Source organism: Gadus morhua, chromosome 20, assembly GCF_902167405.1.
Source record: "Gadus morhua chromosome 20, gadMor3.0, whole genome shotgun sequence".
Classification (NCBI taxonomy): Eukaryota; Metazoa; Chordata; class Actinopteri; order Gadiformes; family Gadidae; genus Gadus; species Gadus morhua.
The window spans coordinates 23157319-23172906 of record NC_044067.1 but is presented as its reverse complement, the minus strand read 5'-3'; the positions used below and the strand labels follow the sequence as shown (position 1 = coordinate 23172906).

General features: G+C 47.7%; 1 protein-coding gene across 1 annotated transcript in view; it reads right to left on the bottom strand.

Moving 5' to 3' along the window:
• Positions 1-15588, bottom strand: part of trpm2 (transient receptor potential cation channel, subfamily M, member 2) — a 93610-nt gene that overhangs the window by 23847 nt on the left and 54175 nt on the right. The window contains exons 20-31 of the mRNA XM_030342818.1: positions 11363-11543; positions 9239-9420; positions 8492-8624; positions 8283-8364; positions 7922-8009; positions 7151-7293; positions 7005-7069; positions 6724-6753; positions 6530-6616; positions 6379-6457; positions 6112-6213; positions 5690-5806 (exon numbers count right to left, since the gene is read on the bottom strand). Coding sequence (XP_030198678.1) covers positions 5690-5806; positions 6112-6213; positions 6379-6457; positions 6530-6616; positions 6724-6753; positions 7005-7069; positions 7151-7293; positions 7922-8009; positions 8283-8364; positions 8492-8624; positions 9239-9420; positions 11363-11543 — 1289 coding nt within the window. The remainder of the gene's footprint in view (positions 1-5689; positions 5807-6111; positions 6214-6378; positions 6458-6529; positions 6617-6723; positions 6754-7004; positions 7070-7150; positions 7294-7921; positions 8010-8282; positions 8365-8491; positions 8625-9238; positions 9421-11362; positions 11544-15588) is intronic.

Here is a 15588-nt window from a genome sequence, read left to right as displayed (position 1 = left end):
CCATCTGCTGGTTGGCTCGCTCCGACTGGCCATTTGACTGGGGATGAAAGCCTGAGGACAGACTGACCTTAGCACCGAGAAGGTTGCAAAAAGCACGCCAAAAATTAGAGGTGAACTGGGGACCTCTGTCTGAGACCACATCCACAGGGAGCCCGTGTAGCCTGAAGACATGCTGCACGAGTAAGTCCGCTGTCACCTTGGCAGAGGGTAACTTGGGTAAGGGGACCAAGTGCACAGATTTGGAAAAGCGATCCACGATAGTGAGGATTGTAGTGTTACCGTGAGAAGGAGGCAAACCAGTGACAAAGTCCGGGGCAATGTGGGACCAGGGTCTCCTGGGTACTGGTAGGGGTTGTAGAAAGCCAGCAGGTGGTAGGTTTGATGGTTTATTCTGGGCACATACAGAACAGGCTTCCACAAACTCACGCACACTCCACTCCATAGCAGGCCACCAGAAGCGTTGCTTGATTAACGCAGTGGTACGTCTGACACCCGGGTGACAGGCCAGTTTGGATGAGTGACCCCATTGCAGGACCTGGGAGCGGACGGATTGTGGTACAAAAAGACAGTTAGGAGGGCAAGTGCTGGGGCCGGACTCACCAGACAGGGCTGTGCGGACAATGGTCTCAATATCCCATCTAGCAGCTCCTATGAGGCACTGTGGGGACAGGACGGTGCTAGGTGCAGGAGCAGGATCCGAATCTGGGAACTGACGAGACAGGGCATCCGGTTTACCATTCTTGGATCCTGGTCGGAAGGACAGACAAAAGTCAAAACGGGTGAAAAACAGAGACCAACGAGATTGCCTGGGATTTAAGCGTTTAGCCGAACGTAGATACTCCAGATTCTTATGATCCGTCCAAACTAAAAATGGCTCCTTAGCTCCCTCCAGCCAATGACGCCACTCCTCTAGGGCCAATTTTACTGCCAATAGCTCTCTGTCGCCAATGTCATAATTGCGCTCAGTGGGAGTGAGTTTGTGGGAGTAGAATGCACAGGGGTGGACCTTCTGATCTGCCCCAGACTTCTGAGAAAGAATAGCCCCCACCCCAACGTCTTAGGCATCCACCTCAACAATAAACTGACGGTCAGGGTCGGGTTGGCTCAAGATCGGGGCCGATGTGAAGCGACTCTTCAGGTCATTGAACGCTGCCTCGGCAGCTGGTGACCAAGTGAACTTCACCCTGGAGGAGGTTAGAGCGGTTAGGGGAGCAGCCAGAGAACCGTAGTTGCGGATGAACCGCCGGTAGAAGTTAGCAAATCCCAGGAATCTTTGTAGTTCCCGCCTAGATGTTGGACGTTCCCAGTCGGTGACTGCTTTTACCTTCGGACCATCCATCTGGACCCCTCCAGCTGTGATGACATACCCCAGGAAGGAAACAGTCTCTTTGTGAAATTCACATTTCTCCGCTTTAACGAACAGTTGGTTCTCCAAAAGGCGCTGCAGGACACTACGGACATGTTGGGAGTGCTGGGAAACCGACGGAGAAAAAATTAAAATGTCATCTATGTAAACAAAAACAAACTTGTTAAGCATATCCCTCAGGACATCATTAATCATACCCTGGAACACAGCCGGGCAGTTGGAGAGACCAAAAGGCATGACTAAATACTCATAGTGACCTGAAGGAGTATTAAATGCAGTCTTCCATTCATCCCCCTCCCTTAATCGGACCAGATGGTAAGCACTGCGGAGATCCAACTTGCTGAAAATCTTGGCCCCCTGCAACAACTCAAAAGCTGAGGACATCAAAGGCAGAGGGTAGCGGTTCTTCACAGTGATGTTGTTTAGGCCCCTATAGTCTATACAAGGACGCAGGGTGCCGTCCTTCTTCCCTACGAAGAAAAACCCGGCACCAGCGGGCGAGGAAGAGGGGCGGATAATACCGGCAGCTAGTAACTCACAGATGTACTTGTTCATAGCTGCGGTTTCGGGAGAAGACAAGGAATAGAGACGACCCCTAGGAGGTGACGTACTAGGTAGAAGCTCGATGGCCAGGTCATAGGGTCGGTGCGGTGGCAGGGAGGTTGCACGGGCTTTACTGAACACAGCCTTGAGATCCAGGTACTCAGGTGGTACTTCAGACAGATCCATGGAATCATCTGTGGCTGGTGAGACTGCAGGCGGGGGGGTAAGGGCATTCTTAAGACAGTTATTCAGGCAGAATGTGCTCCAGCCTAGGATGGTGTTATTAGCCCAATCAATGTGTGGATTGTGCTTTACCAGCCAGGGCCGGCCGAGGACGATGGGAGCAGTTGGTGAGTCTAACATATGGAACACTAGGTTCTCTTGATGATTGCCAGAAATGAGCAGACTCACCGGGGGCGTGACATGGGTTATCTGGGAGAACCTTGCTCCGGTTAGTGCTCTTGCCTCCAGAGGCGTCTTCAGCTGGGCTGGGACGAGGTGTAGCTCAGAGACCAGGGAGGTGTTCATGAAATTGCCATCAGCTCCCGAGTCAATAAGTGCAGACACGGGGTGGGAATGAGCTCCTGTAAAGAGCGTGGCAGGGACAAGGGTACGGATGGTAGAAGAGGGATGAAGAGGAGTGACGCTCACCAGTAATCCCCCTTCTACGGGTGAGCGTTGCCTTTTGCCGGGCATTGGGCGGAGTAATGGCCCGGTTTACCACAATACATGCAAGAATTGGTGTCCCTTCTTCTCTGTCTCTCGGCTGGGGACAGATGGGTACGGTCCACTTGCATGGGCTCTGGTTGGCTGGGGTAAGCCGGCGCTGGCAGGAACGGGAGAGGGGCCTCCGAGGCGGGTGACCTCGGAGGAGGGCGGAACTCTCGCTCCCCGGTGCGCTGCTTCAGGCGTTTGTCCACTCGGATGGCAAGCTCAACGAGGTCATCAAAGGTGGAAGGCAGCTCACGGGTGGCGACCTCATCCTTGATGGCCTCAGAGAGTCCATAGAGGAAGGCATCATACTGGGCCTCTGGATTCCATCCACTGGTGGTGGCGAGGGTGCGGAAGTCTATTGCATAGTCAGAAGCAGACCTCCTGCCTTGACGGATCTGCAACATCGCTCGGGCGGCCTCTCTCCCGTGCACTGAGCGATCAAAGACCTTCTTCATCTCATCAATGAATGCCTGATAGCTGAGACAGACTGGGGAGTTGGAGTCCCAAACCGCAGTTCCCCACTCTCTTGCACGGCCCGCCAGGAGGGTAATGACATAAGCAACCCGGGACCGATCCGACGGAAAGGTGGCAGGCTGCAGCTGGAACACCAGCGAACATTGTGAAAGGAACGATCTGCAGGTTCCAGGTTCCCCGGCATAAAGTGCAGGAGCTGGCAGACGGGGCTCTCGGAACAGGTTACCAGGTGGACCGGGGGGGTCGGGCGGTGTCGCCAGTTGAGGCTGGGGTGGCCGCACCAGGGCCAGTTGGACCTGCTGCAGCTGGGCCGCCAAGTCTGTGATGCTGGTTGCGATGGCCCCCAGAGAATCTTCAACTGTCTGAAGCTGGGCTTGATGTCGACCGAGAAGCGCTCCTTGCCTCTCCAGCACAGCTTTCACCTGATCCAGATCTGCTGATTCCATCTTGGTCAGATCGTACTGTCACGACACAGAACGGGAATCAATAGCAGATCAAAAAGGGTTTATTTCCATACAGTCCAGCGGGCAAATCAGATTCCAGGTACAGGCAGGCTTCGTAAACGGGCAGGCAGGCAGACAGATACTGACGGACAGCTACAGGCAGGAGATCCAAAAACTGATAGGCAGAAGGCTTAATCCAAACAGGCAGGGTTCAAAACCGGGAAGAACAGAAACTATTGTCTCTCTTTAAAGAGCTTCACGCTAGTCGCACTCACGTGGCAGTCGGGTAGCAAACAGTACCTAACGTGACGATCTGACAAAGCGAGCAGAAAGGGCAGCGTTTAAATACTCCACCAATCAATACAAAATGAGGGACAGGTGGACAGAGAAAATGGAGGGCACAAACAAAAGGCAGGAAGTCGCCCAAATAAGGACATGGGTGTCACCCCGGACACATGCCCAACACATGGCTCCAAACATAAACAAAGTCCAGAACAATCACACTCCAACAGGTAGGGGGAGACAAAAACAACAGTCCATGCGAGGATCCTGACAATTTATCCGCCTGTAAAATAGCGATAGCGCCGTAGAACCGCCCACAAAGCTACTTGCGCTTTGCGCTTCCCACTTGCGTTTCAGACCGTTAAAATAGGGCCCATAGAGTTAGACTATTATATGTATAAGGTTAAAGGCCAAATTCGGTTAAAATGCAGCCTCTGCTGGCCCACAACTAGATTGTCTCGTTGTCTGTTATGCGCTTTATAAGTTAATTCTATTTAAATTATTATAACCATGTAGGCCTAGCCTTTATTTTGTTGCCGTTATCATTACATTGACCATGTACCATCCTCTCGGAAATTCTATGCACGAAATTCATATTGACGGTCTGGCACTATATCCCTATTCTCGCCGGCCCTTCTTGAATTTAATAGACCACTTTCGTTGCTTAGAGGTGGTCTGGTGGTCTCCGTATATAATAAATAAATATACATAAATATGTATGGATGTAAATAGGTATATATACAGTACATACTTATTTATTTATTATATAGGGAGCCCATCAGACCTCCTCGAAGCAACAAAATAAATAAATATATAGGCCTATGTATAAATATGTATGTGTATATATATATATATATATATATATATATATATATATATATATATATATATTTATATATATATTATATATATATACATAAATACACATACTTATTTATAGATATTTATTTCGTTATAAATAGATGTTTATTTATTTATTGATTACATACGGAGACCACCAGACATCCTCGAAGCAACGAAAATGGTCTATTAAATTCAAGATGGGTGCATGGGCGAGAACAGGGATATAATGCCATACTGTCAATATGAATTTCATTCATATATATATATATATATATATATATATATAGGCTATGGTCATTTCACGGATCCCTGTGAGACCAGGTTGACTCGGTCGTTGAGATGGGGATCTGTGTGTGTGTGCCATGGAATATGAGTGTCATTAACTTGCATTCGAGCAAATTCCGTTGGCATATCACAGACAATTTAACTGATTCCGTGAGGCCACCACGGATTTTGAGTTAAGCGCCCGTGGTCGACTCGTTCACTGAAACGGGGATCTGAGTGTGTGCCACGGAATATGAGTGTCATCAACTTGCATTGGAGCAAAATCCGTGGTGGCCTCACGGAAATTGGCGTATTTCCTTGAGGATTCCACGTATTTTGACTTGAGTTAAGCGTCCGTGATCATTTCACGGATTCCTGTGAGACCAGGTTGGGCTAAGGGGTCCAGTGGTATCCGTTGTCCAAAGCCTTTCCTGCCTATCTTAATCCTTTATCATTGTTTAAATACAACTGGGCTAGTAGAGCATGGCATTTACAATAACTACCTAGGTTAGTGGTTTGATTCCCACTGGGACCACCCCTGTTTGAACTTGGATGCTTTGGATAACAAGCCACCACCAAATGACAATCAAACTGAATAAGAACGATAACAAAATAATCAGTTACCTGAAAAAACTTTACAATGTTTGATAGGTATCAAATCAGTTTTAATCACACTATACAGCATTCAAAAGATATTTGTTTATATTTTAGTATCGAAAAGGTATGGTCCATTTTATCAGTTTAGCACGGGGTTGCTCACCATGAGGTTGATGCTGGTCATCAGAGGGCCGGTTCTGTCCAGTTCAAGGGCCAGGACGGTCACTTCCACCCAGGAGTTGTCTGTGTTCCTGGCATCATCTACATAGCCTTCAAACACCTGGCAGAGAGCAGTACAACTTCTGATTACATATGATACAATCCCAGACACGTACTTGATTTATGAATATATACAGACGGTCATGTTTAAATAAACGTATGTAGAACAGTGTGGAGATCCAGAGACAATTGAACAATTCAGGATAAAACATGGTCCCCTCAGAGATCTCCTCGCAGATAGATCAAAACTCCTGTGTAGCAAATTAGCTTTCAGTAATAGGTATTATCAAGTAAGACACGGGTAGAGCAGGTCAGGTTGAGCTCAGCTCAATGTGGATATACCCTAGCACATTCCTAGCCGCTCACCTTAGTTCCCTCCTCTACCTTCTCCTGTATGTACTGGTAGAGCTGCTTCCCCATCATCTTCTCAAGAGCCGCTGGCAGGTGGTTTTCTGACTGCACAGGCCCCTAGAGGAGAAGATGGGAACTGAACATCCTCTGTTGGAACTGAGCCGAGTTGGAGCCAAACAGATGAGATGTGAGGAAAAAACCTTCAGGTTTTGGAAATCACCCCAGTAAGAGCCCTACCCTACAGACATGAGGAGAACTAGACTACCATGTTTAGGAACTCACCCCAGGTAGAGCCCAGCTCTCCTGGAACTGGTCCCAGACAGCCAGGAACTCTAAGGCTGATCGGTCCTGGTTTCTCCAACTAAAACAAATATATTATTAACCAATTGTCCTTGAGAGAGGATGTGTCCAGAGGTTTGAGCGGGGGGCCTACCGGGTCAGAACCAGCTCCAGCACCGGGTTGGCCCCCAGCTGGGGGAGGGCCCCCCTGCCAATGAGGCCGGTCCTCCCTCCAGGGTTCCTGCTCAGCGGGTCAGGGAGGAACAGGAACAGGACATTAGAGATCAATTCTGTAAGATTGTCAGTAATGATGCTCTAATGCATGGTGCCTGAGCTCTAGACTCGTACCTGTGTTTTTCTAAGGCTTTCCTGTGGGATCTGAGAGAAGCATGTGGATTGGACGAGAGATTATAACGAACAAGGTGAAACGTAAGCATGTATCTTCAAAACTGAATATGCATAATTTAATCTGCTATGTTCATTCAAATATCAACCAAGCATTGTTTCATATTCTATGCACATATAACCTCATTCATACAATCATTAAAATAACGTTATTTATTTTTTGAAGTGGAGGAACAGGAAATGTGTCCTGACCCCAGAGGAGGAGGAGTTAAAGACCAGCGTACCCATCAAGGCAGTCCTCGCTCTCCTCCGGGTCGTATGTCGGAGGGTCGTAGGATCCAAAGGTCACCTGGACAGACAAGAGGTCACCGTTAGCTCAGGGAACCTCAGCGTTGCTGATGACCATGATGATGAGGAAGGTGGCGGTCACCTCCCATGGGACCATCTCCTCAGGCACGGGGAAGCGGGGACCCTTGGCCCCGGGGTAGCTGAAGAGCCGGGCTTTGACGTGGAAGCCGGCCTCTTCTCGCTCCCCTTCTCCCGAGCCGGCTCCTGGAGGCTCACTCTCCGCTGCTAAGAGAGACGGGATGGGAGGTGAGACGAGCAGCAATGAGTAAAGGACACATTGCAGATCAAACATGAGAAGATACTAATTATAAAATAACGGCTAAAAAGACAGTTCTTTCATCTATGTACAGAAAATTTAATAGAATAAACTTTTGTTACAATGTACTGTAGGTACAATCTTCCTTAGAGTGACAGAATTCTAAAGAGAGAGTGCCGAAAAGAGCAGAAGAGAGGAAGATTTTTTAACTAAACTAAATTGACCTCCCATTCCTCTCTGCCTCCACCCTCTCTTCCATTCTCCTCGACTGAGAAGGCAAGTTGGATGTTTTGAAATCACACTTCACTCACTAACAGCCGACGGATGGCTAAGCCAGTTCTAACTAATTGTAATAACCCTTGACCAAATCTGGTTTGAACGGCAAGCATGATGGCTATGTAATTTGTTGTCACAGCGGAAAGGTTCTGGGTTTGATGCCCCGATGTTCCCAAGCATCCATGAGCTAGATGCCCTACACCCTTGCATTACCTGTGTCTGTGTGTGCATTCACAGACAGATTTACTTTGGAAAAAGCCTCTCCTTTATGGAAACAATCATAGAATCACAGAGAACAGAAAGCCAGTGGAAGTGACTGACTGAGTTGAGGCGGTTCCTCTCCAGCGTGGAGGCCCTGGGTTTGGAGACTGTCCATGATCCACTGCAGAGCCTTGCTCGACTGGGAGACCTGAAGGAGACAGGGAGGAAGGGGTTTACATGATACAGGCTCTGCATTTACTGCTTCTCTGCTTTACTAGGCATGCTTAATTACACACCAACATACCTGACTGAGCTCAGATGAATGACGAGGATGCACACATTTCAATTATTTACCCTGATACCTTATAGACCCAAGGTGAAAAAGATGTGTATTCTGTGCATAAAGTGTTCACTTTGTCAATCAACAAAGATAAAGTGCCCGGAAATAACACAACAATGCATCACTAAATCAGATTCCCACCTGCTCCTCAAGCCGGGCCAGGTGTTTGGCCACAGCAGCAGCGCTGCTGTCCTGTTCCAGTCCCTCTGCCAGGGTGCTGACCCTGGGGAGACACCAGAGCTCAAGTACCTCTCCGTCTTTAACATCACTGAGTCTGCTTCCAAACAACATCAGGTTATTGTCAGTGTATCTGCTCAGGTCATGAAGACCTGGCCAGGGGGGTGGGTTACTTCTGGGCGGTGTCATTGATGCGTCGCTCAATGCTCTGGCTCTGCTCCTGTCGTGTGGACAGCAGGTAGTTGTCCTTCATCAGAGCCTCCCAGGACAGCAGCTCCTCCTCCTCGGCCTGCAGAAGCTCCACCTCTGAGGGAGGAGCCCCAGGGGGACAGAATGGTTCAGAACATCAGGGATACATGCTTGACTCAATTACCAGTACTCATCGGTTGACGGTGTTGGACTCCCAGCCCAGATCTAGTGGTTTTGATCCTGCCTCTAAGCTACCTGGAAGCGTTCTTGATTCAAAGTCTAACCCTGGTCTGCTCCGTATTGACTGTACCTGTGTTGACTGTAAATGGATGAAAGGGTCTGCTGAAAGACTCAATAGCATTGTATACAGTACATATCAAAATCATAAGAAAACGAAATGACCATTACAATGTCATTGAATCAGGGTTAGGCATTTCACTCAAGGATGGCTACAGAAAGTTTGGGGACATCAGGGATCGAACCCAGCTGTCGTGGTCCGCATTAGTCATTTACACCCACACTGATTGGTTAACAGTGTCCAGGTTGACCAATCCTTTCAGAGCTGGCATACATTTTACACAAAATCTTTTTGGAAAATTACAATAAATTCAACCCACTTTCGAGCCATCAGATCATAACCTCTCTCTTTTAACCCCCTCCCTGTCAGTCCCAATCTCTATAAAGGCATACAACATGTGTTATAATCAGAACCAATACTTGCGTTGACCTACTGAATTCACTGCTCTTGTGCGCCGGCCTGCATAGCAGAGCCTGACGGATAAGGAGGTAGAGGTGGGAGAAGAGGATGAGGGGCGGGGGGGCAGCAGGGCGGGTGTGGTACTCCTTGATCAGCTCGTACCGCTGGAACTTCCAGATGCTGTCCGTATTGTCGTGCACCACCTGAAAGGTGTAGCTGGGGGGAGGAGGAGACCAATGTTGTGTCAATGGGATTGTGTTGTTCATCTACTTTCAGCATCATGCTTATTTAATCCATGCTTGTTTACACACACTCAAGTTCTCACTCAAGAAAACTATGATATCTGAGTTAGAGACTGCTGCTGGGTATTGAATTGGATCCAATCGAAGAACATATAGAGCCAATTAAATACACAGTATGATAAATATAATGAATAAATTACTATATATTATAAATATATGACATAACTTGTGAATGCTGTCATCGCTATGTGTAGACTCCCACTTTAGGATTGGTTCATAGCAAATTGGGCATCCCCATCGATAAGAGGATGGACCACTGAGGTTTCTTTCTTTGACATTTATTGCCACTATGCACCCAAAGCACAGCAACAGGAGGGGATTGGGCTGGGCAGTGATGTGTTTTTATCAGGCACAACCATGTGTTTGTATGTGAATCCCAGGGGCGGAGGGTCCTCACGTGGGGTTTGTGTTGCTGCCAGACAGGACAAAGGCAGTGGGCAGGATATGGGCAGAGTACACCATGGGTTAGGAGGGAGAGAGGTCATGGCCTACACCATGGACAAAGAAAGGTTGCTGATAGTAGGGCTCTATTCCACAGCCGCCCCTGACACCTGGAGGAATTTGCACTCATCTCAAGTGGCTTCCTCCTTCTTGGGGCTTGGCGCCAGGCGTCAGAAGGTTATTCAATTAATTACAGTTGTTGGCTTCCACCGGTTAGACTGCTGGATATATACAAGAGTTTGCCCATCATATGGAGATCAACTGGGTGGTTGACTGTATTTACATACCTCCAGGCTTGGCATTGAGAAAGATCTTGAATCTCGGACACTCTGGGATCACCAAAGACCTTAAAGTGGCTGGAATCTGCCTGCAACCAACCAAGTACATTGGTTGAATCAGACCAAAGGAGGGTATGTCCGGCAGAAGGAGCTGACAGAGGTGTAGCATGGAGGGCATTGTTACTCTAGGGAGAATGGCCAGTTCCTCCTTCCAGGCTTTGCATGAGGGAGTCAGAGGTCAGATGGTGAAAGGGGCTCCTAACATTCCAGCGGCTGAATCAGGACCATGATCAGGATGACCTGACCTCTGACACGAGGCATTCGGATTAGCAGTTCCACTGGGCCAGTGGACTTGAAGAGCCAGACTTCGCTGCGCTCAGTCTTGCCCAAGGCGTTAAGGGACTGATGACCATCAGGTCATTTCTGGCCCACTGACAACTTTATTAACCTCCAGAAGACAGAGGTTAGCCGGTCCAGAGATAGTTAGTAGGACAATGGCAACAGTGGCAATCATATTCCCACTGAATGGCGTACTGGGTCATCAGGTGAGTATGACCATGTGCCTTTGAAGGGCAAACGTAGGTCAGTCGGGCTACAGGGAGTCAGGACAGGAACCAGCCCTCAGAGGCTGGTAGAGGGGAGGCTTTAATTATGTCCCACCTGAGAAAACATGAGAGACTAGTCTTGGGTGAGGAGCGGAACCTGATGGAACACACTCTGAACGCACCTTATGGCGAAAGCTTGTTCTCAAAAGCAGTCAAACTCCTGGGATAGAAGGCCCAAAGGTTGGGTCCGTTTAAAGGGTCTCATTTAGGTTTTGGTTTGTGTTAATGCCGGGACAGAACCAAGGCCATGGGAGGGATGTGGAGCAGCCCATTGATGAGAAGTGAGGGAGATCAGGTGGTCGTGAACAGTTCCACACCATGGAAACAGGCAGAGAGGAAGCTATGGCTCTATTCTACAACATGTAAATAGTGCTGCATGAAGGGATCAGATATCAAATGTACCTCTTGAGCTTTGAGACCACATCAATTGGGGGTCCCAACTCAGAGCCTTCCCACTGGGAGACCTACCCACTAGACCATCCTGCCCCCCCCAAACATCTCTCCCTCAAAGCGGGTGGGGCGGGGGTCTCACTTGAAGATGGCGATGAGCAGGTTGAGCAGCAGGATGTTGGCGAACAACAGGTACACACAGAGCATGAAGATGGTGAGCCAGGGCGGGAAGGCGGGCATCTGGTGGTCGTTCAGCAGCGGGCACTTGGGCTTTAGGGGGTTGGAGCCGTCAATGGTGCATGACTCAATGTCGAACTCCGCATCTGCCAGGAGGAGACACACACACTAGTGTTGTGGTGATATACACAGCTCATTAGAAGGGTTTTTTACATTTAATTAGTCAAGCTCTTTTATAGAATTATATATACATAACAAAGCAACTGTTGAGGAAATATAGCCTAGTAAGATGAAAAAGATTATTCTAGCAAATCCAATATTTATGTGTGCTATGCAACTTGACTTTGTATGATGCGTATTGACTTTGTTTTTGAGTGTCTGAATACTGGGCACATACACAACCATACTATAATCATGATTTCTCTGTCATCATTGTTCCTGAAGGAAGCTCTCCTCACTGTCTATGTCATTATGGTTCCTTAAGGCTCTCCTCACTGTCTATGTCATTATGGTTCCTTAAGCCGCGAACACACCAAGCGCGTACCTCGCGTACCATGTACGCGCGTAACGCAGCTAAAATGTTGCTTGACCATTTTGTGTCAAAAATGGTCAGATACGCGCGTAACGCGCGTAGATGAGACTGCCCAAAACTCCCCCCCCCCCCCCCCCCCCCAGCCTGTGGCTGCGCTGGATTTAGGAGTCCGAGGAAGGAAACCCAAACGCCGCCGTGTTTGGGTGGATGATAGAGCTTGGATCGGGTTAGATTAAATAATCTCGGATATAAATAACAATAATCGGGTTAAATAACTTCACATGGTGTGTCTGGTGTGTTTCCAGCATTCGTAGTGTTGATCAGCAGAGAAATAGTCCGCCAAGACGTTGAGGTTGCTTAGCAATCAGAGACTCTGTCCATGCAAGTGAACGGAGCGTTCCCTCTTCGTCATAACTATCAAACCAAACATCCTTCACATTCACCGAGCGAACTTTATGAAAGTAAAATGCACATTTCTCGCTAGAAATGTTTCCATAAACGCATTTAATGGCGTAACTATGTTACTATTTCCACCCAGAATAAAGAAAGTTGCCGGCCGTGGCTGCCATGGACAAGGCTGCGCTGGAGTCCGAGGTAGGAAACCCAAACGCCGCCGTGTTTGGGTGATAGAGTTTAGATCGGGTTAGATTAAATAATCTCGGATATAAATAACAATAATCGGCTTAAATAACTTCACATGGTGTGTCTGGTGTGTTTCCAGCATTCGTAGCGTTGATCAGCAGATATATAGTCCACCAAGACGTTGAGGTTGCTTAGTAACCAGAGACTCTGTCCATGCAAGTGAACGGAGCGTTCCCTCTTCGTCATAACTATCAAACCAAACATCCTTCACATTCACCGAGCGAACATTATGAAAGTAAAATGCACATTTCTCGCTAAAAATGTTTACATAAAAGCATTTAATGGCGTAACTATGTTACTATTTCCACACAGAATAAAGAAAGATGTCGGCCGTATGCTTCTGTCCAAGCTCACTACTCTCTGCCAGTGACGTCGGGTCAAGCTCAACGCTGATTGGCTATTGCGGCGCGTATGAGCGTAAAAAGTTCAATTTTTTGAACTCCTCGTACGCGCGTATATATACGCGCGTATATATACGCGCCTCATACGCGCCTAACGCGAGTAAAATGTTGCTTATACGCGTGTAAAGGTACGGCCACACCAAAAGCGTTACCCGCGTATCACGCGTATAAAATCGGCAATTTTTCCATAGGGAACCATTGGTTTACGCGCGTATGAGACGCGTACACGCGTTACACGCGTATAAGCAACATTTTACTCGCGTTAAGCCGCGAACACACCAAGCGCGTACCTCGCGTACCATGTACGCGCGTAACGCAGCTAAAATGTTGCTTGACCATTTTGTGTCAAAAATGGTCAGATACGCGCGTAACGCGCGTAGATGAGACCGCCCAAAACTCCCCCCCCCCCCCAGCCTGTGGCTGCGCTGGATTTAGGAGTCCGAGGAAGGAAACCCAAACGCCGCCGTGTTTGGGTGGATGATAGAGCTTGGATCGGGTTAGATTAAATAATCTCGGATATAAATAACAATAATCGGGTTAAATAACTTCACATGGTGTGTCTGGTGTGTTTCCAGCATTCGTAGTGTTGATCAGCAGAGAAATAGTCCGCCAAGACGTTGAGGTTGCTTAGCAATCAGAGACTCTGTCCATGCAAGTGAACGGAGCGTTCACTCTTCGTCATAACTATCAAACCAAACATCCTTCACATTCACCGAGCAAACTTTATGAAAGTAAAATGCACATTTCTCGCTAGAAATGTTTCCATAAACGCATTTAATGGCGTAACTATGTTACTATTTCCACCCAGAATAAAGAAAGTTGCCGGCCGTGGCTGCCATGGACATGGCTGCGCTGGAGTCCGAGGTAGGAAACCCAAACGCCGCCGTGTTTGGGTGATAGAGTTTAGATCGGGTCAGATTAAATAATCTCGGATATAAATAACAATAATCGGCTTAAATAACTTCACATGGTGTGTCTGGTGTGTTTCCAGCATTCGTAGTGTTGATCAGCAGATATATAGTCCGCCAAGACGTTGAGGTTGCTTAGTAACCAGAGACTCTGTCCATGCAAGTGAACGGAGCGTTCCCTCTTCGTCATAACTATCAAACCAAACATCCTTCACATTCACCGAGCGAACATTATGAAAGTAAAATGCACATTTCTCGCTAAAAATGTTTCCATAAAAGCATTTAATGGCGTAACTATGTTACTATTTCCACACAGAATAAAGAAAGATGTCGGCCGTATGCTTCTGTCCAAGCTCACTACTCTCTGCCAGTGACGTCGGGTCAAGCTCAACGCTGATTGGCTATTGCGGCGCGTATGAGCGTAAAAAGTTCAATTTTTTGAACTCCTCGTACGCGCGTATATGTACGCGCGTATATATACACGCGTATATATACGCGCCTAACGCGAGTAAAATGTTGCTTATACGCGTGTAACGCGTGTACGCGTCTCATACGCGCGTAAACCAATGGTTCCCTATGGAAAAATTGCAGATTTTATACGCGTGATACGCGGGTAACGCTTTTGGTGTGGCCGTACCTTTAGGCGCGTATGAGGCGCGTATATATACGCGCGTATATATACGCGCGTACGAGGAGTTCAAAAAATTGAACTTTTTACGCTCATACGCGCCGCAATAGCCAATCAGCGTTGAGCTTGACCCGACGTCACTGGCAGAGAGTAGTGAGCTTGGACAGAAGCATACGGCCGACATCTTTCTTTATTCTGTGTGGAAATAGTAACATAGTTACGCCATTAAATGCTTTTATGGAAACATTTTTAGCGAGAAATGTGCATTTTACTTTCATAATGTTCGCTCGGTGAATGTGAAGGATGTTTGGTGTGATAGTTATGACGAAGAGGGAACGCTCGGTTCACTAGCATGGACAGAGTCTCTGGTTACGAAGCAACCTCAACGTCTTGGCGGACTATATATCTGCTGATCAACACTACGAATGCTGGAAACACACCAGACACACCATGTGAAGTTATTTAAGCCGATTATTGTTATTTATATCCGAGATTATTTAATCTAACCCGATCTAAACTCTATCACCCAAACACGGCGGCGTTTGGGTTTCCTACCTCGGACTCCAGCGCAGCCTTGTCCATGGCAGCCACGGCCGGCAACTTTCTTTATTCTGGGTGGAAATAGTAACATAGTTACGCCATTAAATGCGTTTATGGAAACATTTCTAGCGAGAAATGTGCATTTTACTTTCATAAGGTTCGCTCGGTGAATGTGAAGGATGTTTGGTTTGATAGTTATGACGAAGAGTGAACGCTCCGTTCACTTGCATGGACAGAGTCTCTGATTGCTAAGCAACCTCAACGTCTTAGCGGACTATTTCTCTGCTGATCAACAGTACGAATGCTGGAAACACACCAGACACACCATGTGAAGTTATTTAACCCGATTATTGTTATTTATATCCGAGATTATTTAATCCAACCCGATCCAAGCTCTATCATCCACCCAAACACGGCGGCGTTTGGGTTTCCTTCCTCGGACTCCAAATCTAGCGCAGCCACAGGCTGGGGGGGGGGGGGAGTTTTGGGCGGTCTCATCTACGCGCGTTACGCGCGTATCTGACCATTTTTGACACAAAA